At 39.2% G+C, this 25,663-nt stretch overlaps 1 protein-coding gene across 3 annotated transcripts in view; it reads right to left on the bottom strand.

The window, feature by feature from the left end:
* The window catches only part of npnta (nephronectin a), a 62,182-nt gene extending 43,338 nt beyond the window's left edge, over positions 1–18,844 (bottom strand). For 2 of the 3 annotated variants that reach the window (XM_067440979.1, XM_067440981.1), the window contains exons 1-2: positions 18,575–18,844; positions 5,737–5,837 (exon numbers count right to left, since the gene is read on the bottom strand). In XM_067440979.1, coding sequence (XP_067297080.1) covers positions 5,737–5,837; positions 18,575–18,642 — 169 coding nt within the window. In that variant the 5' untranslated portion in view covers positions 18,643–18,844. The remainder of the gene's footprint in view (positions 1–5,736; positions 5,838–18,574) is intronic. The other variant, XM_067440982.1, reaches the window with a different exon arrangement.
* Between the last annotated feature and the right edge of the window lie 6,819 nt (positions 18,845–25,663).

The following is a 25,663-nucleotide window of genomic DNA, read 5'->3' as shown; positions in this document are numbered from 1 at the left end:
CGATGGTTAAGCAGATAAAGAGGGTGAAAAAGTGAATAATCAGTAACTAACCTGATTGTGAACTTTTGTAATAATATGTTTGTCCATTATCTTTTAGATGCATCATATTTAAATTGGAAACACATGAGGTGAGTCTCTGCATTAAAGACCCGCGACTGACAGATCAACGGGCTACTTCAATTCTCTCCGATACGGTAGGAAATTACATTAAATTGAATGTGGAGGATGTAACTGTGACAAGTTGATTGACAGTTTAAACGGCGACAGGATGTGTGTAACTAGGCGGCAGATCTGTCCATTAAAGATGACGAAGTAGTATGTCCCAAAGCTTGCCTAATCTTCTGTTACACACTCAAAAGAGTACATACTTTTAAGGTATAGTATTGGGATGCAGCACTAATCTCACATATCCAGACCTTCAGACTGACGCCAGCTTTCACTGACTAAGGACCGCCTGATAGGATGTCTGACTGGCATGTAAAGCAACCAATCACAGTTTGTTTTGTTCAGCTTCATGGGCTTCATTTAACTCTATTTTTACACTGTAAAAAAATATTTAGAAAAAAAGTTACCTGGTTGCCTTAAAATTTTGAGTTCATTGAAATTAAAATTTTGAGTTAATACAATGAAATTTTTTTGAGATTTGACAACCTTTATTAAAATATTATTAAAAGATTTTGTAAGCATATTGGATAATTGTGTGTGTTTTATTTCTGATGACGCAGTGAAACATGCGAAATTGTGCTATTTTCATGATTTATCACATTTTTTATGTGGTTCAGATACAAAAATATTTTGATTTTCTATTTATTAAACACATTTCCTTCATTGTATCAACTCAAATTTTTAATTTCAATAAACTCAAATTTTTAAGGCAACCAGGTTACTTACTTTTTTAAGTTAAACCAACACAAATTTTTTACAGTGTAGGCATACACTCGCAAACTACCCAAAGCAGTTCCCCTTTGGGGATCCCCACCGCCATTCTGAAATGCATTCAACTTTGTCAACACTGTAAAAAAAACATCAGGTCTCCAATTGAACTTTTTCTAAAAACTGATCACATCTAAATTTTTCAGTTGGTCAAATTTAATTTTTGTGAATTGATGCATTTTATTTAACTGAAATTCAATTTGGCCAACGAAAAAAACGTAGATGTTATCAGTCCCTTTCAATTGGAGATCTGATTTTTTTTTTACAGTGAAGCGGGTGAGGGCATCGTAACCCTAACCCTCGACGCCTTGATTTGGACAGAGGGAGCGAGTCTACTCAATAGCTGCGTCCAAAATCGAATGCCATATTAAGTATAGGTACTTATTTTATAAGTAATTACTTTGCGGCTACTAAAAAAGTATGTTCTGTATATGAATGCATATCTGGACGTACTACATTCGCCATGTTGTCATTTTCATGTGACCTACCAGCCTCAGTTGTGTCGCTTCACTGCCATTCACAAATCCTGAAATCACAAATGGGACAGTAAAGTGTGCATCGTATGCACACTTCAGAATCTCGCCCTAGAATTATCCGGGTACTTTCTGCCTGCTCTTTTATGAGTACTGTGAATTTGGACATACTTCTTTTCTCACATACTGTTGTTTGCCAACACCCTTAAAAATAAAGGTGCAAGTAAGAACCAAAAATGGGTTTTAACAGTGATGCCATAGAAGAACCCTTTTTGGTTCCCCAAAGAACCGTTTTGTGAAAGGTTCTTTAAAGAAAAAAAAATGTTCTAACCATTTTATAGTCTAAAGAACCTTTTTTTCACTACAATGAACCTTTTGTGCAATGGAAAGGTTATTTGGATATTAAAAGTTCTTCATGGAACCATACATTTAAGAACCTTTTTTTTTTAAACAGTTAGTTCACCCAAATATGAAATTGATGTCATTAATGACTCACACTAATGTCGTTCCTCACCCGTAAACCTCCGTTCATCTTCAGAACACAGTTTAAGATATTTTAGATTTAGTCCGAGAGCATATGCTGTCTATGCACACTATACTGTCCATGTCCAGAAAGGGAATAAAAACATTATCAGAGTAGTCCATATGACATTAGTTGGTTAATTAGAATCTCTTGAAGCATCAAAAATACATTTTGGTCCAAAAACTGCCAAACTGCTGAAATCACATGACATTAGCAATCCGAATCATTGATCGATTCACTGATTCATGGCCGTTTGAATCTTTATTTAAGGCTTGAAAACAAATGCGGAAGAGAAGACTGATACTAAATAAAGTCGTGGTTTTTGTTATTTTTGGACCAAAATGTATTTTTGATCATCAGTTTCATTTTTGGGTGAACTAACTCTTTAAGAGTGTACTAGTGTCGTCAACTGTCGGTACTGACATTTAAAAAATGTGATGCTTTGAGCGCTGTTGAGCAGAACACCTCTGATTGGTCACTGTGTTCACACGCTCAACTGAAATGTCTGTGATTGGCTACAAAACGCACAGAAGTGTTTGAAAGTGCTTTGAAAGCGGGAGCGTTTGAAAGCACAAGCAGGCGTCCATGGGCGGACCGGACCGGTAGAAAGTTCAAAAGAACAGCATTTATTTGATTTGATTTGAAATAGAAATCTTTTGTAAAAATCATAAATGTCTTTACTGTGGCTTTTGATCAATTGAACGCATTCTTGCTGAATGCAAGTATTAATGTATTCAAATAAATCGTACTGACGTCAAACGTTTGAACAGTAATGAAGGTATTTTAAAGTTGACTGCCTGTACTTGCAGTGTACGTGCTGTACTGTAACTATGATTTCTGCTCGTTTTTTAACCCGAGGGATGAGTCGAAATGATCTTTTCTGGTAATCCACATTATGCCATGAAAGCTGTTGATAGAGCTTAACTTGTATTGAACCCAGAACCTTCCTTCAAAATCCAGCTTTTAGAGCGAGAACGAGAGAGGGAGAGATTAGAGTCCGAGATGTCCCGACGCCTTTCCCCTTGAGACATTTCTCCCTCGTGAAGGAACTTCATCTAAATTCATCCTCAGCTTGAGATCTTGTTAACTCTATGATTAGGGTGTTATGAGTGGGGAATCTAATTTCGGCTGTGCGAGGTATAATCTTAATCACGAATTCAGCCCACGGAACCGAGGGCTGCCCCCTACACCAGCTGTTTTGAGAAAGTCAAATATTGCAGCTTCGCGTTCCTGTTATTGGGGTGTGAATGGAGCCAGATATAACTGCGGCGCCTAACAAAACCTTTGACTGGAGGAATATTTGAAAAGCAATTCGGAGCCGAGCACTTCACTTTCCCTGAGGACTCTGTGATCGGGATGCATTTATTACGGCCTTCATTCTCAATGTGCATCCTCACCCCGTATGATCAACGACCGGCCAAAACAAACGGCGGCAATTTCATCAAAGATATGAGATGCAGCGATCCCGTAATCAGTCATGATGGAGCCCTTAACGTCCCCCCGCAAACTTTCTATTCTCTCACAAAATTGCGAGTTCAACCGCTGGCGGTCTTGCCGTCTGTGATTGAGAACAGAAGCGGTCGGTTCACCGCCCATCGTGCATATTTGTTTACTTCAAATTACCATTCTGAGTCAAGCACACTTATATAATACAGTCTCTGCTGGACAAAATTTGCAAAACTCAGCCACGTGAAGTGTGAGAGACATTTGCGCACACACGCACACACACACACACACACACACACACACACACACACACACACACACACACACACACACACAGTCAGTCACACAAAGAAAACATTGCTTTGTTACAAAATATGGTCAAAAGACGAAATGATGACAGTCTACTAGCATAAGCATAAGCGTTAGCATTCGGAGCCCCTCAGCATGTGACCCTGATGAACTGCAATTCTGCGGCGAAGGCAACAGCTGGGCTATCATGTGCACAAGCCATGCAGAGAATCTTGCATTTGTCAGGCTGCCCGATACATTGTCCCGCTAATACGGTCATGCATCACAAAGTAGCCCATGAATCAGCGCTAGGCTGGGTCCATTTTGTGATGCGGTCAAACATTTGTTCAGGAGCATGGCATATCATTTTTAGATTTGTAGCGAACATATGGCAGCTGATAAATGAAGCATAAGACGCTATTAATATGAGCAGGGGGAACATCCTCTGATTCCATGATAACGCAATAAAATGAGCTAATCCGTACTTGAAGATCATTACGTGATTAATGCAGTGTAAGATTTGAGAGGCATCATCACTTCTAGTGTGAGATGAATGCACTTTACAGATCTGGCATAATCCTGGCATAATGCTGGCTTCAACTAAAGGGATCATAATGGGTAATACAACGGCTGGAAATTATACAATTAAACTTGATATAATAAAAAAAATAATAAAATGATACAATAATAAAAAACACATATATAATTGTTATTATTACTATTAATATTATTATTATTAGTAGTAAGACAGTTTAAATAAAAATTGAAACAGCAGCAAAACCAACAACAATAATAGTTGAAAAAAATATATATATATTATTAATAATAATAGTAGTAGTAATAATAATAATAATAATAATAATAATAATAATAATAATATTAACTATTGTTGCAGCTGTCATGTTTAATGACATTTTGGTTATCGATATAATAATTTTATAATAATAATAGTAGTAGTAATAGTAATAATAATGCTTTTGTATAAAAATAACGCTTTAATAAAATGTATCAATTTATTTAATGTTCTTTATTTTTATTTTTTAAGCTTTCGTATTATTGTACAGCACATTCAGTTGTTTTTAAATGTGCTTTCTAAATCATTATTATTATAATTATTATTATTATTTTTAATTAATATTATTATTATTATTATGTTGTTGTTACAGGTTTAATTTGTGTTAATATTTTTGTTAACAGCAACAACAACAACAATAATAATAATAATGCTGTCAACTAGTCAATTTTTTATCATTGATAATATATTATATATATATATATATATATATATATATATATATATATATATATATATATATATATATATATATATATATATATATATATATATATATATATATTTAATTAATTATTATTATTATTTTTTTTTTTCAATAATTAAAATGAAAATAATTTTTTTAGACCTCTAATCCTGCAGGAATGTGGTGCTGTTGCAGCAACTACTCGTTGTACCTTTTAATCATTCCAAATGACTGAACCACATAATATTGGGTGTCATGCAGAATATCTCAAAGACAAAGCAGACAACCGGCGGGCATTTTCTTGCGTCTAACCCAGTTAGATAGCATGAAATTCAGAAGCATTATGTCCCAGGACGTAGTCTTGCTTATTTTCAGCCGTGTGACCTGACCTTGAGGCCAACCGCTTCTGTGAGGGCATTACAAGTCACCAGATCACTATACAGCATTTGGTGGAATGATATAGATACTACAAACAAATCAGCATCTAAAGCATTATGCCAGATTAAAAGACTTAAAAGAACATTGACCACAGATATACAATTTGGTCAAGATATTCAAATGTATTTTAAAAACACTGTAAAAAAAAAAAAACTTACTTTTTGTCAAACTAAATTTCTAAAATTTAAATGTGATCAGTCACTAGAAAAAAACCTGTCACTTTTTTTTAACAGTGTATGGCAGCTACTCCAATGAAGTGGTGACTTGCTGTGCTGTTTTTAAGAAGCTGAAGAAGGTTAAAGCAACATGTAAGTCTAGAAGCCCCCTGAGCTGCCCCCCATAGCCCCGTTCACCCCCTATAGCAGCAGTTACTCACGCTGGCACTGGCCCCAGGATACACGAGTCCAACCCCAGCAGCAGTCGACGCGAGCGCCGTATCGACACAGCCCATTGGACGAGCCCATCTGCCTGGGCCACCTGTCAGGAGAAAGTTTGATCAGATCTTGGCCAGAAACTGCAGAGAAGACATTTGACATCTATCTATCTATCTATCTATCTATCTATCTATCTATCTATCTATCTATCTATCTATCTATCTATCTATCTATCTATCTATCTATCTATCTATCTATCTATCTATCTATCTATCTATCCGTCCGTCCGTCCGTCCGTCCGTCCGTCCGTCCGTCCGTCCGTCCGTCCGTCCGTCCGTCCGTCCGTCCGTCCGTCCGTTCATCCGTCCGCTTGATTGTCCTGCTTGTTTGTCTATGTTTATCAATGTTAATGAAATTGGAGATTCTGGCACATTTGCAAGTCACGAGGTAACTTCTGTTGTTCCTGTTTTTACTGTTGTCTTATCCATTGCATCAGTCAGCCAGTGACGTTTTATTTATATTCACAAAGCTTCTGTTGTACTCAGTGACACAGGAGCTGCAGATAAGACCACTGTGAGTTATCACTCAACCACCAGAGGCAGATGTTCTTGTATGTTGATGCTGGACACACACACAGACACACACACACACACACACACAGACACACACACACACACACACACACAGACACACACACACAGACACAGACACACACACACACACACACACACACACACACACACACACACACACACACACACACACACACACACACACACACACACACACACACACACACACACACACACAGTGCAGAGATAAGATGAAGTCTGCCTGTGCTTATGCTGTCTATAGCTAGAGGAAATTCATGGAAAATAACAATGTTCTTTAAAGAAGATATGTTACATGACCCAACAATGAGTGAACAAGGCAGATTTTTGGAAAACATCATTCTTGGAAACAACAGCAAATGTCTCTTAAAACTGATTTTCCTTAAAATGGAAAATAAAAGGTACAGCTGAAGTGCTTTTGAATCGGAGAGTTTCTTGGCAGTGCATACCAGGATTACTGATTTCTTTTTTTTCCCGCAAGCAGAGCTCCAAATGTTTTTGTGAAGAAGTAAAACCATTTAAGGTCTGTGAAAATAAGCAAAAGGGAATGAACGCAGGTCAAATGACGTAATGTAAATGGATCATCATGGGTAACAGATACAGGGAAAGCACTGCGTACAATCTAAAATTAAACCTCTACTTAATATGGCTGGCTAAAAAGAAGAGAAAAACTAAGCTGATCAAATATTTTAACAAAACCTTACATACATACACACACTATCTATATACATGCTACTTTTTCAGGTATCTTTGATGAAAAGAAAGTTCAAAAGAACAGAATTTATTTAAAATATAATTATTAAAAGAATTATGAATTCCTTTCAAATAAAATGTCTTTACATTGAACATTTTGAATTTACTAGGCAACAAAAATATTATACATTCGCAAGCCATAAATGAGGCAGGACATGATTATGAATTTTAGCCACACGCTGCACTGTCCCCTTCAGTTACTCAGGATCGTAAGGCAGTGAAAATGCTAATGCGGTCACTACGGCTGCCAGTCACTCCAGTAAGAAAGTGTGATGGTGGCACTAAATGAGAGTGACAGGCTGAAGAGAAAATGTTTGCGTGTGCAGCGCGGCGAGGGAGAGGAGTCTTCAGAAGGGCTCTAAAGACACAGCGCGCATGCTAAGAGGATTGAGTCCGGGCTCCTGCCTGTCACTCCGCTATATATCTCACCTGAAACACACATTTAATCACACACACAGACTGGCCAAACTCACCATGTACCAACACAATAAAAAAAACATCACTTCTACCTTCAAACTGCAAAGATGCTGGGTACACAATACGTCATATATCATAGTGGCTCCCATGGATGCGCATACATTTGTCATCTTTTGTTTTTAAAAGTAAGAAAACCTAATAAAATATATAGGTTGTCTATTTATCCACATAATTTTTAATATTAATATTTATAAACATAATATTTTACATAGCAAGAACATACGTACATATACATAACAACCCCATATACCCGTCTAATAATTGCACTTGCATTTCTTCATAATACAAAGCTCTTTGGTATTTTCTTTTAAGATGAAAATATCAAACTAAATGCAGAAAGAAACCAACCGTCTGTATTTCTCAAACTGCTTCAGTCTGAGAATGCTAATTGGTGAATCTGTTTTTACCATTTTAATCATAATTAGAATACTAAAATATATCAAGTATAATATGAGTTGCAAACACATCTACGAGGAATATTACATTCATACATATTTATGAGGAACTCATTTGCCGTTCATTAAAGGGCTTTTGAAATCCTGGGTGTGCATATGAGACCAAAAAAAAGCTACAAAAGGTGGTAAACACTGCTTTAAAGAAAACTAGTTTTGCTTCAGATTTTACATCGGGCATTAAGTGGTAACCTAATATTGTATCAAAACTGTTTATTATACAAAAGTGATTAAAAGACCTGAAAATTCTACATTGAAATGAACTCATATTAGCATAAACTATAGAATACACTACTATTCAAAAGTCTGGGGTTAGTAATATGTTTTTTGTTTGTTTGTTTTTTAATAAAAATGAATCAAAAGAGACATAGAAAGTTCAAATAAAGTTATCCTGAAAAAAAAGGTATCATGATTTCCAAAAAATATTAAGCAGCACAAAATGATAAAACTTATAACAATGAGAATTTTATCATGTGACTCAGTATTTAGATTAATTGGAACCACTTTTTCAAAACCTTAGCTAACAATACACAATTACATGGTTTATTTTTCATTTCATTGACTATGACCCTATCGGAACAGAAATGAGTTGAGAGCCACTGATATAAATGACTTAAAAAAAGAAAGATAGGGGTCATAATGCATACTAACATTCATTAGACATCCTCATGGTTGCTCTCCGGATAGGCGGAACCCCAAATATGTTCCAGTTGGCTGTGATTTTGTCTTTTCACAAAATATTTGACTTTCAGGGAGGACAGAAAAATGCTTGATGAAAGCTTTTTAAGATATTAAACAACAAAGAACGATTAATATGAACTGCAGAGGGCCTGTTTCAAAGTCTGGGTTTGGTTTTTGGTGTCTTCTAGAATAGGTTTTTATGCTTGAATGTTCAAACATCTATTTTACATTGTTGCAGCACCTCTCTTCTCGGTCTGTCAGTAGCGCTCTGTCAGTTTTTGTCTCTATGAAGCCCCGCCTTCTGAAAAGCACAATGTGTTCTGATTGGTCGGCTGGATCAATGCGTTGTGAAACTTGTGATGGGTCAAATTCTTTGAGTGGAAATGTCATGCCACTTACGATAACCGCTAATTTCAGCACACTACTATCACAACTCAACCATGCGGAAACTATTTAAATGAGGAATATGGTGACGTGTTTGTTCCTGGAAGAAAACTCAAGACTGCAATGGAGGCGTTTCAGGGAGTTCAGAAATAACGTGCACTTATATAGAGAATAACTTCCGTTGGAGTGACTTTGACGCTCAAACAGCAATATTACACACTAAAGAAACATTTTAAAAAAACAACAACATAGGCCCTCTTTAACAGAAAAGCAAGCAAGTAAGAAATAAACTAATAGAGGGGGACAATGAGAGAAAGACAAATCTCTGCGTGTGCAGTGCTTGCCCCACCAGAGACAAGCGAATGCGTGCCAGTCAGCAATCTGCAAACTCTGGGCCCGATCCAAAGAAACACCAAACTGAGAGAGAGAGAGAGAGAGAGAGAGAGAGAGAGAGAGAGAGAGAGAGAGAGAGAGAGAGAGAGAGAGAGAGAGAGAGAGAGAGAGAGAGAGAGAGAGAGAGAGAGAGAGAGAGAGAGAGAGAGAGAGAGAGAGAGAGAGAGAGAGAGAGAGAGAGAGAGAGAGAGCGCGTCGCCCAGCGAGAAACCGGCGCCATGTTCACGGCGGTAACAAGGCTGTCACAACAAATCCCTCGTCCACCTGAGAAAGTGTCTTTCCTCACCTTGTTAAAGATGCAGCTATTACACAGTTTCAATCTAGCATTAGCGGATTACTCAAACGACAAATATCTACATAATACAATTCAGTCCTGGCTGCTTAAAGGAGGCAACCGGGTCATGAAAATTAGCCGTAGACGCCTTTGTCTCGGTGCACTGGTACATTTGAGTCATGAAAAATTCATGCAGTTCACATTTGCTATTTGTCTGCAGCGGTCTGACAGTATTCATGCGGTTCGCTAGTGAGTCTGCACATGTATATGAATGATGACATGCGGCGGGGCTCGGGTGCAAGCGCAGGGGGGTTTAATTACAGCCCTTCACATTCCTCCGCCACCTCCACAGACTGCCAGACAATTAGACACGGGCCTTTGAAACACACGCTTGAGAGTTGAGCTGTCTTCATTCACCAGCCTCCATATAAAATATGTGCCTCTGGAGAACGACACACCGGTCAAGCTAAGTCCATCGCATCCAGCGCTAAGCGGCAATCAGACGCAGCAGGTGAAAGCCTGAAATAAATGCCCCATGTGATGGAAGGGACAGATCTGTGAATGTCCTACAGTCTCTGAAATGCTTATGTGCATTTGAAGACAATGCCGTTCAACGGATACGAGTTATCCAATGGTCAGCGCAGTTATCTGGCAGCAGTCTGGCTGTTAGGGGTGGAAATAGAAGTCGATTCAGAAAAATACTGAAAAATCACAAAGCAATCGGAAAAGTGCATTTTAGCATTGTAAGCGTGGTCATTTGTTCCATTCATGTGCATGCAAACGTGGGCGAGAGGAAATGCAGGCTAAAGTTCCAACTCTGACCTGTGAATTTGCACAGAGGGAAGATGGTTGACCAATAAAGAAGCCAAATTTCACAGATTAAGCATTTGGCTCAGTAAAAAGAATGCAAATTTTAAAGCTGCATGGCTTACAGTGTAAGGAGTACACCATACATTTTACATCTTGGAAAAGCTCAATTGTAGTCTCATATTGTATTTAGAAAAAGAAAAAAAAGGGGATGAGACCTGGTTGAGTCACATTAGTCGATGTTATGGTAAAGGGGCGTGACACACTAAAAGTTGTTGAAAAATCACAACACACTGCTCCAGCCGACCAATCAGAGCACAGTGTGCTTTTCAAAAGGCTGGGCTTCATAGAGACAGGAACTAAACAGAGCGTTACAGAGAGGTGCTGTGACAATGGAGAATATGAGAAAAAAAATAATGAGCCTCATTCATGAAACACGAGCAGAATGAATGTGTGTGTAAATCGTTCGTAAAGCTGCTCTGATGTAAATTTACACAACTGCTCCCTACCACGAGTAAATGGTGCGTAAAACATTTGAACGTTCTGTGTTCTAATTTAGGCAAACTGATGACATTGCATTTTAATAAACAATTTAGGGCAGGCCTACCATATTAATATTTCAAGAGTTGATTTGCCCTGTTTTTTGTTTGTTTGTACTGTTTAACGTTGGGTAATAGGCAGCATCCAATCACAGCGGAGAAGGGGCGGGACAAACACTACAACGACCAATCATCCCACTTGTACACCAACCGAACAACAATAATAGAGAAGTTAATACTGCTTTTTACTGCATTTCTAAATTCAGTAATATTCTTCAAAATGAGATACTATAATAATAATAATAATAATGTGTTCGATTTATATAGCGCTTTTTAAGGCACTCAAAGCGTTTTACATTGAAGGGGGAATCTCCTCAACCACCACCAATGTGCAGCATCCACCCGGATGATGCGACGGCAGCCATATTGCGCCAGAACGCTCACCACACACCAGCTTATGGTGAAGAGGAGACTGAGTGATGAAGCCAATCAGGAGAGGGGGAGGATAAGGAGGCTTACACCCCTACACTTTATCGAAGGACATCCTGGGATTTTTAACGACCACAAAGAGTCAGGACCTCGGTTTAACGTCTCATCCGAAAGATGGTGCTCTTTGTCAGTATAGTGTCCCCATCACTATACTGGGGTAACATACTAGTAACATTACTGCCATGGATATTCTGTTTCATAGCTACCAAAGTATCTCAGCTGGAAAAACACTGTCCGTTTTCAGAAGACACACAATGGTGGACACACAATAATTTAATATTTATTGCTAGTCATATGGCCAATTACTCTCTTTAGCATTTATGCAAAATACTGGATCCAAACCTGAGAAAGAGTCCACAGCGTTCCTGGTAATTTCTATTGCATTTGTAACTCATGGGCGGGTATTATGCTAATTATGAATAAGCGTGCACCCGCTTCTTATTTACGCATGTTTGGAATTCATTAATATACAAACGTTTAACTAGCGAATCCGTGGTATACGAAGCGTTTGTGAATCTGGAGCAGAGTTTTCGTAAAGGTCAATTTTACTCGCAAATTACTCAGAATTTGTAGCCTGACAAGCCAGACCCTCATCAAGATGTTTGGTCTGGAAACTCACCATTGGCAGGGCTCAATCCGAGGGGCGGGATAAACGTTTGTCTTTCAAACTCCCTCTACACGCGATAGGATAGCGCTACACCAACCAGAGCAACGTGAAGCGGAGCTCGTTGATAGATTAAACATTCGCCGTATCCGGTCGGCAAAACTCTGATCACATTTTCCCTTTTTAAGAATGACTTCAGTGCCGTTCTTTGTTCTTTTCTCAGAAAAAAGCTTAACTCCAAGTCTTCCAGAGTCGCGGTCAAAGCTGATTCGAAAGACCACCGTTCGCCAGCTTCTGTGTTTACTAGAAGCACGCAAGCACAACTCGGCCGTCATTATGTTAAGCCCCGCCCACCGACTCTATACATGATGTGATTGGCCAGACCAGAGTTTGGTTTTTACAGCTCAGAAGTGTATTGAGAGTTGTTAGACGACACTTGCGGCAGATTAGATTTGCTGTCGCTAGGGTGTGTCTAGATATTTAGACTACAGAATTTGCTGATAAATTTACGAAAGTTTCATGAATGAGGCCCAATAGGTTTTTGAGCATTCGTTTGACGGATCGACAGATAGATACGGATAGGGTCAAATCTAAACATTGAAAATAACTTGACCAAGGCCTAGTCCACACGTACACGAGTATTTTTATTACCGGAGTTTTTCCTCCACCGTTTTAAAAAACAATCGCGTCCACACAAGCACGGTTTTAAAAAAAATTCTGTCCACATGAGAACGCAAAACTACGCTATGATTGGCTGCCTGATTTCCATATGGGTCCCATTCACTGCACCGATGCACATTGCACTGACTGAGGGATGCCATGGGCTCAAGTGAAACACTCCCTACAAGTTCCTTTCCTTTGGACTCAGTGACAGGTAACTGTATACACAGGTGCAGGGCCGAAGTGGACTGTAATAGCTTCACACACTTGCTTTACTATTTTGTATTATTGCATTCTGGCGCCTTTGTTCTGCAATACAATGAAATAACTGAACATGTATCTGTGGGATATACGTGTGATAAGCGCTGTTAGTGGAGTCCACCGCCTAGACTCGACTCATGTAAATCAAAAGATGTGGAAAATCTGATATCAAACAAAGGAAAGAACGGCGCGCACTTCAATTTAAAAAGCCGAAATCTCCGGTTTCACCATCTACACGACAACGCTGTAACCGGAGTTTCTAAAAATCTTCACCCTGGCCGGAGTTTTCAAAAAAGTCCGGTTTAAGTAACCGGATACAGCGTTTGCGTGTGGACGAACAGCCAAACCACGTAGAAAAAGCTGCGGTTTTAAAAATACCCGTGTTCGTGTGGACAGGGCCCAAGTGATCAATGAATTTTCGGTCAAATGCGCATTCTTTGGCCAATGTTAGCTGACTACTGCATGTTAGCAAAGCCAGGACTGGGGTCAAAATCTAACTCTGGAGACAACTTAGATGATGAAATCAACTGAAAGACCACAAAGAGTGGCAACCAGACATAATTCAAGCCCTTCTGAACAGGCCAGTAGGGTTCACACCAAACTGAGCGAGAGAGTAACAAAGCACTATTGACAAAATATATTAGAACAATCAGGGATGCGGGGATTATACATTCTGCTCCAGTGAATCGTATAGAAACCCACTGTTCAACAGTCCAAACCCCATGTCGGAAGAGTTTTAAAAAGTTGGACACTTTAATGAGTCCGTCTATAATTGATTACTCTTGTTATCATGTCAGCCAATGACAAGTTGGCGGTTTAGCATCGAGTCATCCCTTAGGTGTAGCACAAGCCATTAGACAGGAGCTTAACGGCCCCTGCTAAGGGCCTGGATATAATGAATGGGCCCCTCACAGTGCGCTCATCCACTATATTCTCTCTATGAATTTAGATCGGGGCAGTGAAGCAGGTTTATAAGCAGGGCAAATTGGCAAATAATGGCCCTGGTGACAAGCGAACTCCATCACGACTGAAATTAATAATGTACGCCAGCAGGTTAATGTACACGTTCATTACAGTGGGCAGCTCCCTCTCCTGAAATGCCAGCACAAGCCATGCCCCGAGGAAAACGCATCAATACTGTGTCTCTGAGTTACACAAACAATACGCTCATGATGCATGGGATGCCACAAAGAAGTTCGAATGTATAGAAAGCAATGAATAATAGAGTCTTGACTAAATGAGTGCGCTAAGGTCATCTGGACAAATATAGATGACAAACAAATTTGCATTAGTTATTCATTATGTCTCTAAAAGAGTGCTGGGAATGTTGTACCGAAAGCCCGTTATTAATGTTCCCCCTAAGTGAGTACGGATGTGTTTGTGAGACCGCATCATAGCTGTGCTCTGCCTCTGGGCAACTCGCAATGATAAATAAGGGGAAAATGAAGAAGCAAAAGAACCAAGCTTGATTTTCAACACAAAAAATACTTCTGCCAGTGAATAAATTTCCAGTCCATTTGAAAGGACAGCTATTGGTCATCTTGCCAAAAGTACAAAATGCTTCCCGGCAGAGCAGAAGATAAAAGATGCCATGAAGATCACTGCAGGAGTTGTATTCACAAGTCCACACTTGGGTGGCCAGTGTGTCTCAGCGGAACACCCTGTGGGAACCGATGGGAAGTGATGCATTCACAACAATGACGTAATTAGATGACACATACTTAATATATGATGTAATTCAGAGACACGTACTCAATACATGACATAATTAGGCGACACAGACTTAAAATGTAATTCTGCAACATAAAACATGAGGTAGTTAGGCGATGCATACTTAATACATAACGCAATTAGATGATGCATACTTAATAGATTATGTTATTAGGTGATGCATACTTAATATATGACATAATTAGACAATGCATGCTTAATACATAGTGTAATTAGGTTACGCATACGTAATACATGACTTAGTTAGGTGACGCATAAAACATGACGTAGTCAGGCGACAGAGACTTAATACATGATGCAATTAGATGATCCATACTTAATACATAATGTAATTAGGTGACGCATACTTAAAACAGTGTAGTTAGGTGATGCATACTTAATAGATGACATTTAGGCAATGCATACTTAATACATGAAACAGTTAAGTGATACATACTTAATACATGACACAGTTAGGTGATGTATACTTATTACACGGCTCTGTGAAATACTTGATTCTGATTGGTCAATCGCGCATTCCAGCGGTATGTTATTTCCAGATAACACCCGCTCATACGGGTACTACGAGTTATCTTGACCGGTACTACTTCTATGCTAAATGCTGGCGCCATCTTGTGGCTTAAGCAGCCGTGGGTTACAATGGTAGACTTCAAGGCAGGTTTCCTTTATAAAGTTTTAAATATGGATATTTTTCTTACACAAACGCATCAATTCGAATCAGAAGGCTCTATTAACCCATCGGAGCCGTGTGGAGCACGTTATTTGACGGACAGCTGCATTTTTTATGGACTTCAAAAACAGCTACAACTACTGCTGGGATTAACGTTAGCCTGGACTTTTTAAATATAACTCCGATTGTATTTGTCTGAAAGAAGAATGTCATGTACACCTATGATAACTTGAGGGTGAGTAAATCATAGGCTTGGTTTCATTTTTGGGTGAACTAACCCTTTCAGCATTCATTTTCAACATTTAGCAGCAATAGATAAAGGCTTAAAGCAGGTTGAAACTGTTTTTCTTCGCGGAAGCTTTGCGTAAGAGCTAATCAAATATTTAATCTCGAGACAATATTTTGTGAATAATTTATTTGAGACTAGTAGCCGTGTAATAAGCGGGATAATGTACACCCAGCCGGTTGTTATCGCAGAATAAACCCCTTCAGAGTGATGCAAGACTGATCACTCTGTCGGGGTTTATTCTGCGATAACAACCGGCTGGGTGTACATTATCCCTTACTTAACACATGACGTAGTAAGGCAATGCATACTTAACACGACATAGTTAGGTGATGCATACTTAATACATGGCGCAGTTAGGCAATGCATACTTAATACATGATTTTATTAAGTGACTCATACTTCATACATGATGTAATTAGATGAGGGATTCTTTATACATGACATAATTAGATGATGCATACATAATACATGGCGTAGTTAGGTGATGCATACTTAACACATGACGTAGTTAGGTGATGCATATTTAACACATGACGTAATTAAGCGATGCAGTTAAATGACAAAGCATCGTAAAGTTAATAAATTATGTTTGGAATTCAATTTGAAACCAATTTTATTTCCATTCCGTGATGCATTTGCCAAATACAAAATTTGTCCGCACAAAAATGAAAATCATTTCTACTTTCATTTTCAAACCTATATAACTACCTTTGACACAGTACGTTGAACTTTTTTGCCCTTATAATGAAAGTTAATAGTGTCAAAAGTAACAATGGACAGTTTCACTTAAAAAAAAAAATAATAATAATAATAATAAAAATTCAACATATTTTATGTTCCACAGAAGAAACTATTTTATACAGGGTTAAAACATCATGATGACAGTTGAACTATACCTTTAAGGGCGTAAAATTGTAGGGCAGGAATCAGCGATGAGCAAGATGATTTGATTTTAAAAAAATATATTAGTTGTACATATTAGGACCAAATACATGCATGGGTTTAGATTTAGATTTCATGTTGACTTTAAATGATGCTTACAGATTTAATTGTTATATACTTTAGTGTGTAGTATACATAATTTAATACATTAAGTATTTAAAATTCATATTTAATGAGTAGGCCTAATTAAACAATACACACGTGAATGGGGTAATTAACTATTACATAATAAATGATGTGCTTCAGCAATGCATGTTCAGTAAGGATGAGTCATAAGCTGACATTGGCACTGTTTTAAAAGAAGTTTCTCCATGTCACTGGAGAGATCAATGAACCCCTCTAATACTAGCCCACAGTCATCCATTCTTGATTGCACATTTTGGATATGTCTCTTATTTAGCACATCAAATTCAAAGATCGATCTCAGTAGCAGAGGGATTCATGAACTACACTGGGTGTCAGATTAGTGAGACCCCAATAATGTGCAGCCGGGGGGGCCTGCAGGAACCGACCGAGAAACCTTGCCCTAAGGTATACAGAGACACTTCTACTAAAGCACATAGTTAATTTCAAGCATGGACATTCGATCCTCTTAAATCTCAATGAAGCTTTAAGCAGATTTGAATCTTTGGCACGTTTCTGTTCACCACATATTTCACATTACATGTTGGGGCATGAAACAACAGGGAGCGTGTGCGCTGACAGAGGGAGAATAAATGATTCTTAAACAAGTTTTTTCTTTCAAACTGACATCACATGCAGTATTCAACACATATTGGTAAATTAAAGAATGAATGCTAGCATTTTGCCTAGCCGTAGACTGATGCAAGTTCACAAGCTCACAGTCTTGTTGATTGACAACAGTAACAACACAAACTTTAAGCCTGTCCTAAACTGAACTGATCACAACAGGAGGAAAGCCTGTTAGGCTTTCAAAAGCCCATCTCACGAAGATTGCGACTTAAATATTAACGTTAACATGTAAACTATGACTTTAAGAATTACTTCCAGTAACTGTTTATTTTACTATTATTATGTTACATGCACTTAACATATTAATAACAGTAAAGCATGCATAATTACATATTACATATTACAACCCTATAGTAAGTACATGTTGTCAATTTATAGTTCTCAGTAGTAATTAAATAGCCTATATAATTACACTGTAACAATGACACATTTAAATAAAGTGTAACCTTACTTTTTTACTGATTTAGGTTTTGTTAACAGTCAACCTTGTTACCAGCAACTATAGACACATTTGTAAAATATTACTAATACAAAATATACTGGCATCGTTATACTTTCAGGATGCTGACTCCTTGTGCCATATTGATTTGTATCTCATTATTTTGTGAGGCTTGTTAGACGATGATGTTGAACAGCCCTGCTATCACGATTTTTGTTATTATACAACTGCTTAAACAAAACTGAACGCTTGAAGAATTATCAGCCTTAAATTCTCACTCATAAACACCTCATATAGTGTTTTGACCTTGAACACAAAATGGCTAAATTAACTTTAAAATTGTCAACTTTTCAAGGCATTTCTGTTGCATTTTTTAACATTAAATTTAGCTTGAGATGATACAATACAACCACACTTACTATTTACTACAAGACATTGTCTCACATGTGGTTGTCTCTGTGGTGGATTTGGTCCAACACAAGAACCCAACATAGAATCACAATTCTCATATAATGTGTAAAGCAGTTTACTTTAGTCATCTTTTGTGACTGTTAAAACAACTATCAGTTCTAGCAAAAAACTCTTTACGTCACACTGATACAGTCGTCTACACGGTAAATTGACGTCTCACCTGCCATCGAAGTCCGCGCTCACTCCGAACCAGCAGGTCCAAATCAACACGAACTTTATGATCCACATCTCCCTGCTTGTACAGTGCGTAGCCTATATCCTGGTCTCCGATGTTTAAAGGGGAATGATGGTGATGTTTAGTTCCGTCAATTTTCAAAGCTTCGAAGCGGGTCGAGCAGAAGGCACTGACTGCTGTTCATGCACGAAACACCGGCAGCGTCTCTGTTTACGCTCCGCTCCTCCGGTGGAGAGCCGTGGACTGGAGCGCAGTCGGTGCGCTCATTCTCTCTCTCTCTCTCTCTCTCTCTCTCTCTCTCTCTCTCTCTCTCTCTCTCTCTCTCTCTCTCTCTCTCTCTCTCTCTCTCTCTCTCTCTCTCTCTGCTAGCACTGCACCCAATAAGAAGAGACGGGAGCGCTTATTCTACATACCCCAATAAACCCCATATAATTAGCACATTATAGGCCATATAATACGTGTGTACGGGTAGCCTACATGTATATGTTTAATATGTGTATGTGATACAATTTGGATAGATAGACATAAATCGTAATAGATATATATTTATGTGATATATATATATATATATATATATATATATATATATATATATATATATATATATATATATATATATATAATAGAAACATTTCCACACACATAAATGTATATCTATATGATCCATATATATAATTTTAATATCACTGGTAAAGGTTTTTGCAGACAGGAGGGCACCTGCGTTTGTCATGTAAAACTGCTGGAAGCAAGATTTATGGTTCCAAGTCATCACTTGAGTTTCGGGTCTCAAGGAGTCGTGTGCAGGGTTACGTCTCATTTTTAGTTTCCCCATAGCTTTGGTTGGAGGGAACATTAAAAAGGAGTCTTTATGTTTCATCTCGATTTTCATTGGGTAAACACTTAGAAATGCAAGTATGCCAGATGGTATCTATATCTGCTATTTCAAATCAGTCATATTGAGTGGCATATTCATGCTCTACTCCTTAACAATGCTGCTAAATTCCAGAAAAAAATGACAAGGAAACAGCTCACACTGAGATATTGGAAAGTCACACTCAGTGTAACTCTGCATGGCTTATTGGGCTACATGCAAGCCAAAGTGTCCCATTCCAATGTTCTCCTTAAAAACTATTTTGTGAAAAATATGTACATACAGTGGGTACGGAAAGTATACAGACCACCTTAAATGTTTCACTCTGTTATATTGCAGCCATTTGCTAAAATCATTTAAGTAATTTTTTTTCTCAAGGTACAAACAGCACCCCATATTGACAGAAAAAAGACTTCGTCTTTTATCACATCGTCCTAAGCATTTAGACCCCTTTCTCAGTATTTAGTAGAAGCACCCTTTTGATTTAATACAGCCATGAGTCTTTTTGGGAAAGATGCAACAACTTTTCACACCATTATTTGGGGATCCTCTGCCATTCCTCCTTGCAGATCCTCTCCAGTTCTGTCAGGTTGGATGGTAAACGTTGGCGACACCGGACAGCCATTTTCAGGTCTCTTCAGAGATGCTCATTTGGGTTTAAGTCAGGGCTCTGGCTGAAACATTCAAGAACAGTCACGGAGTTGTTGTGAAGCCACTCCGTTATTTTAGCTGTGCGCTTAGGGTCATTGTCTTGTTGGAAGGTGAACCTTCGGCCCAGTCTGAGGTCTTGAGAACTGGAGAAGGTTTACGTCCAGGATATCCGTGTACTTGGTCACTTTCATCTTTCCCTCGATTGCAACCAGTCGTCCTGTCCCTGCAGCTGAGAAACACCCCCACAGCATGATGCTGCCACCATTATGCTTCACTGTTGGCACTGTATTGAGACGAGAGAATCTTATTTCTCACCATCTTGGAGTCCTTCAGGTGTTTTTTAACAAACACCATGCAGGCTTCTTTAATGTTTCTTTCACTAAGATGAGGATAACTTTGGGCCACTCTGCCATAAAGCCCTGACTGGTGGAGGGCTGCAGTGACGGTTGACTTTCTACAACTTTCTCCCATCTCCAGACTGCATCTCTGGAGCTCAGCCACAGTGATCTTTGGGTTCTTCTTTACCTCTCTCATCAAGGCTCTTCTCCCCCAATAGCTCAGTTTAGCCAGACGACCAGCTCTAGGAAAGGTTCTGGTCATCCCAAACGTCGTCCATTTAAGGATTATGAAGGCCACTGTGCTCTTATGAACCTTAAGTGCAGCAAAAATGTTTTTTTTTGTAACCATGGCCAGATCTGCGCCTTGCCACAATTCTGTCTCTGAGCTCTTCAGGCAGTTCCTTTGACCTCATGATTCTCATTTGCTCTGACTGACTGTGAGCTGTAAGGTCTTATATAGACAGGTGTGTGGCTTTCCTAATCAAGTCCAATCAGTATAATTAAACAGCTGGACTCAAATGAAGGTGTAGAACCATCTCAAGGATGATCAGAAGAAATGGACAGCACCTGAGTTAAATATATGAGTGTCACAGCAAAGGGTCTGAATACTTAGGACCATGTGATATTTCAAGTTTTTCTTTTTTAATAAATCTGCAATAATGTCAACAATTCTGTGTTTTCCTGTCAATATGGGGTGCTGTGTGTTTATATTAATGAGAAAAAATTAACTTAAATGATTTTAATTAATGGCTGCAATATAATAGAGTGAAAAATGTAAGGGGGTCTGAATACTTTCCATATCCACTGTACATATACACTCGAGGCCACCTATTAGGTACACCTGTTTAACTGATCATTAATGCAAATATCTATTCAGCCAATCACATGCCAGTAACTCAATTAATTTAGGCATTTAGACATGGTCAAGATGATCTTCTAAAGATCAAACTGAGCAGCCAAATGGGAAAGAAATGTGATTTAAAGGTCCCGTTCTTCGCGATTCCATCTTTCAAACTTTAGTTAGTGTGTAATGTTGCTGTTAGAGCAAAAATAATACCTGTAAAATTATAAAGCTCAAAGTTCAATGCCAAGCGAGATATTTTATTTAACAGAAGTTCCCTTTCAAAGCCTACAGCGAACGGCCGGTTTGGACTACAGCAGGAAGTGCAGGAATGTAATGACGTCACTAGAACCGTTTGTTGACTAACCCTCCGCCCACAAGAACACGCAAAAAAGGGTGCGTGGTCTTGTTGCTCTTCCACGTGGAGAAGAGCGTGCATTCAGTGCTTGCATCTCCCCGTTATGGTAAGAGGCGGGATCTTTCCGGGCAAAGTGCGCTAAGCTGAAAACACGCGAAGAATGGGACCTTTAAATGACTTTGAACCCGGCATGGTTGTTGTTGTCAGACGGGCTGTTCTGAGTTTTTCCAGAAACTGCTGATCTACTGGGATTTTCACGCTAAACCCTCTCTCTGGTTTACATGGTCCGGAAAAGAGAAAATATCCAGTGAGTGACAGTTCTGTGGGCAAAAATGCTTTGATGCCACAGGTCAGAGGAGAATGTCCAAACTGGTTTGAGCTGAAGCGAGGGCAACAGTAACTGATCATAAATAACCACTCGTTACAACTGAGGTCTGCAGAAGAGCATTTCTGAACACATTAAACCTTGAAGCAGACAGGCTACAGCAGCAGAAGACACACCGGTGCAACTATTGTCAGCTGAGAATAGTAAAACGAGGCTACAATTCACACTGACTCACACAAATTGGACAATAGAAGATTGGAAAAACATTGCCTGGTCCGATGAGACTTGATTTCTGCTGCAACGGTCAGAATTTGGCATAAACAACATGAACGCATGGATCCATCCTGCCTTGTATGATCAACAATTCAGGCTGCTGGTGGTGTTATGGTGCGGAGAATATAAAAGCCACAGCCAAAAGCATCGTTGCTGACCATCTCCATCCTTTTGTGACCAAAGTGTACTCTTCTTCTGATGGCTACTTCAAGCAGAATAACACGCTATGTCACAAAGCTCAAATCATCTCAAACATGACAGTGATTTCACTAAATTCAAAGGGCTTCAGTCACCATATCTCAGTTCAATAGAGCAGCTTTATGATGTGGTGGAACGGGAGAGTCGCATCAAGTCGACAAATCTGCAGCAACTGCGTCAGGCTGGTGCCCATGCTGACCCCTGTCCACTGAAAGCACCAACAGTGGGCAAATGAGCATTAGAACTGGACCATGGAGAAATGAAAGAAGGTGGTTTGGTCTGATGAATCACGTTTTCTTTTGCATCACGTGGATGGCCCGGTGCGTGTGCATCACTTACCTGAGGAACACATGGCATCAGAAGGCAGAGTGATGCTTTGGGCAATGTTCTGCTGGAAACCCTGGGTCCTGCCATCCATGTGGATGTTACTTTCATGGTATTCCCTGGTGGCTGTGGCCTCTTTACAGCAGAATAATGCGCCTGCCACAAAGCAAAAATAGTTCAGGAATGGTTTGAGGAGCACAACAACAAATTTGAGGGCATTATCACCTAATATTGAGTTGGTAAATATAAAGGTGTACCTTATATTATTGAGCTTTGTCTGAGCACTGGCCATTTTTACCATGTGCTTCACTGTAAACCAAGAATATGATTATTATATGCTGTAAGATGCATAATTCAATTGATGTAAAATATATATGAATTCTTACCTGAATATTAGGTAATGTCAGACTGAAAATGTCAGACTTTATGTAATTTTCTCATGAGGTAGTGGGAACATGTGGGCTACATTCAGCTATGGTGTAATTATACAGTAGAATTAGGATATGGTACAGCTTTCTTTCAAGTTAATATGTTCAATTTTGGCAACTTTATACATTTGCTGTAGTGTCAACGAGAAACAGGCTTCATGTGTATTTTCAGTCCAGGTAAGCATGAAGTACATGGTGACATCTCAAAGATATGTTAAGAAAAGACACGGTCACTCTAAATTCATGGAGATACGTCCATGGCTTCTATGAATGGTGACACAGGAGAAAAACTCATTTTCAACCTCTTCAGAACTGGAGAGCCTGGCGCGCTTTCTGATTAGGTTTTGTCACAGATGAATTTAAGGCGTATTGCGGCTTGATTTGCTCATGAATTTTGAGGCCTGCCATAGGTGAAATTGCACATTGCTCTTCTGATATTTCCAAAGAAACTGACTTTCCTGTCTGCGAGGTAAAGAGGAAACAGGAGATGCTGTGAAGGAAGCAATAGCACAGTACTTGTCATCTGAGAAGCACTTTCGGCACCCTTGATGCATCTTTTCTACCTCTTGGGTTTTTGGCTACACAAGTAGACTTTAATTACCATTATACAAAGCATGTGAAAAGTGACATTTTTACATTGTCTGTAAAAAACAAAAAAAGTAAATCTTGCTAGGGTGTTGCAAAGACATCGCTATAAGCTTGCTAAGGTGTTGAGCGGGTTTTCAGTGCATTGCTCTATGGTTGCTAGTGTTTTGAGTGGCTGCTTACTGGCCCAAGTCAAATGCACCCCGTGTTTCTATGATATTCTGATGGGCCCCCTTTTAAACTCAAGCCTAAATGGCTTTTTTCCACTCCTTGTATTGTCCATCATTTGAAATCTGTAAGCACTAATGGAAAGTAACACATCTTTTCTCAACAAGCCATGTGATTTGAGCTATAGAGAGCGGAATTTGGGTTTCGGAAGTAAAAACGCTCTTCATTTTTCTTTAAAAGAAAACATATTTTTAACATTAACTTAGAAACTTTGAAAGACAGACCAAATGTGAATTCAGAGGCTGTTAATCTATGTTATATGCTACTGCTGAAGCATCAATCTACATTATTTTAACAATTTTTATATTACCCATGATGCAGTACAAAAAACTCCTAGCCTAGAAATCTAGACGCACCCTAGCGGCAGCAAATCTAATCTGCCGCAAGTGTCGTCTAGCACCTCTCAATACACTTCTGAGCTGTTAACGCCAAACTCTGGTCGGGCCAATCACATTGTGTATAGAGTCGGTGGGCGGGGCTTAACATAATGTCGGCTGAGTTGCGCTTGCGTGCTTCTAGTTAACACAGAAACTGGAGAACGGCGGTCTTTTGAATCAGCTTTGACCGCGACTCTGGAAGACTTGGAGTTGGAGTTAAACTTTTCTCTGAGAAAAGAACAAAGAGCGGCACTGAAGTCATTCTTAAAAAGGGAAGATGTGTTCGGAGTTTTGCCGATCAAATACGGCGAATGTTTGATCTATCAACGAGCTCCGTTTCACCTTCGTTGCTCTGGTTGGTTGTAGCGCTATCCTATCACGTGCAGAGGGAGTTTGAAAGACAACCGTTTATCCCGCCCCTCGGATTGAGCCCAGACCAAACATCTTGATGTGGGTCTGGCTTGTCAGGCTAGAAAACTCCAGCAATCACATCGCAAAAATAAATAAATAAATAAAAAATAAATACAGCAACAAGTGTTGCAAAGAATGGCCACTTTCATGAAGCACCATGAATGACGTAAATCACGAATGATGTTAACTTAAAGCGCAACTCCTGTGAAAAATGAACTAAGATGAAAATGCATCCCAGAGAACGATCTACTCGGTAACCATGTGATAATTATCCCAGGTTAATTTTTCACCGGAGTTGTCCTTTATCTCGTCAAAACAATTGAGCATGCAAGCTCATTGGCTACTGATACAGCAAGAACCAATCAGCTGTACTCTATAGAGAATGATGTGATTGCAAGCAGATTGAGTTAAAGACCTAGCCTGGAAATCTAGACGCACCCTAGCGGCAGCAAATATAATCTGCCGCGAGTGTAGTCTAGCAACTCTCAATACCCTTCTGAGCTGGAAAAACCAACTCTGGCCAAGGCCAATCACATCGTGTATAGCAGGGGTCCCCAATCTCGGTCCTAGACAGCCACTGTTCTGCAGAGTTAAGCTCCAACCCCAATCAAACACACCTGAAACGGCTAATCAATGCATTTATAGGCATTGATTAGCTGTTTCAGGGGTGTTTGATTGGGGTTGGAGCTAAACTCTGCAGAACAGTGGCTCTCTAGGACCGAGATTGGGGACCCCTGGTGTATAGAGTCGATGGGTGGGCTTAACATAATGACGGCAGAGTTGTGGCCGTTCCACATACTGCTTGAAAACAAAGAAGCTGGCGAATGGCAGCCTTTCGCAGTGACACTGGAAGACTTGTTAAGCTT

The sequence above is a fragment of the Pseudorasbora parva genome, chromosome 4, assembly GCF_024679245.1.
Source record: "Pseudorasbora parva isolate DD20220531a chromosome 4, ASM2467924v1, whole genome shotgun sequence".
Lineage (NCBI taxonomy): Eukaryota > Metazoa > Chordata > Actinopteri > Cypriniformes > Gobionidae > Pseudorasbora > Pseudorasbora parva.
The sequence above is the reverse complement of the archived record's forward strand: the minus strand, read 5'-3'. Positions and strand labels throughout refer to the sequence as shown.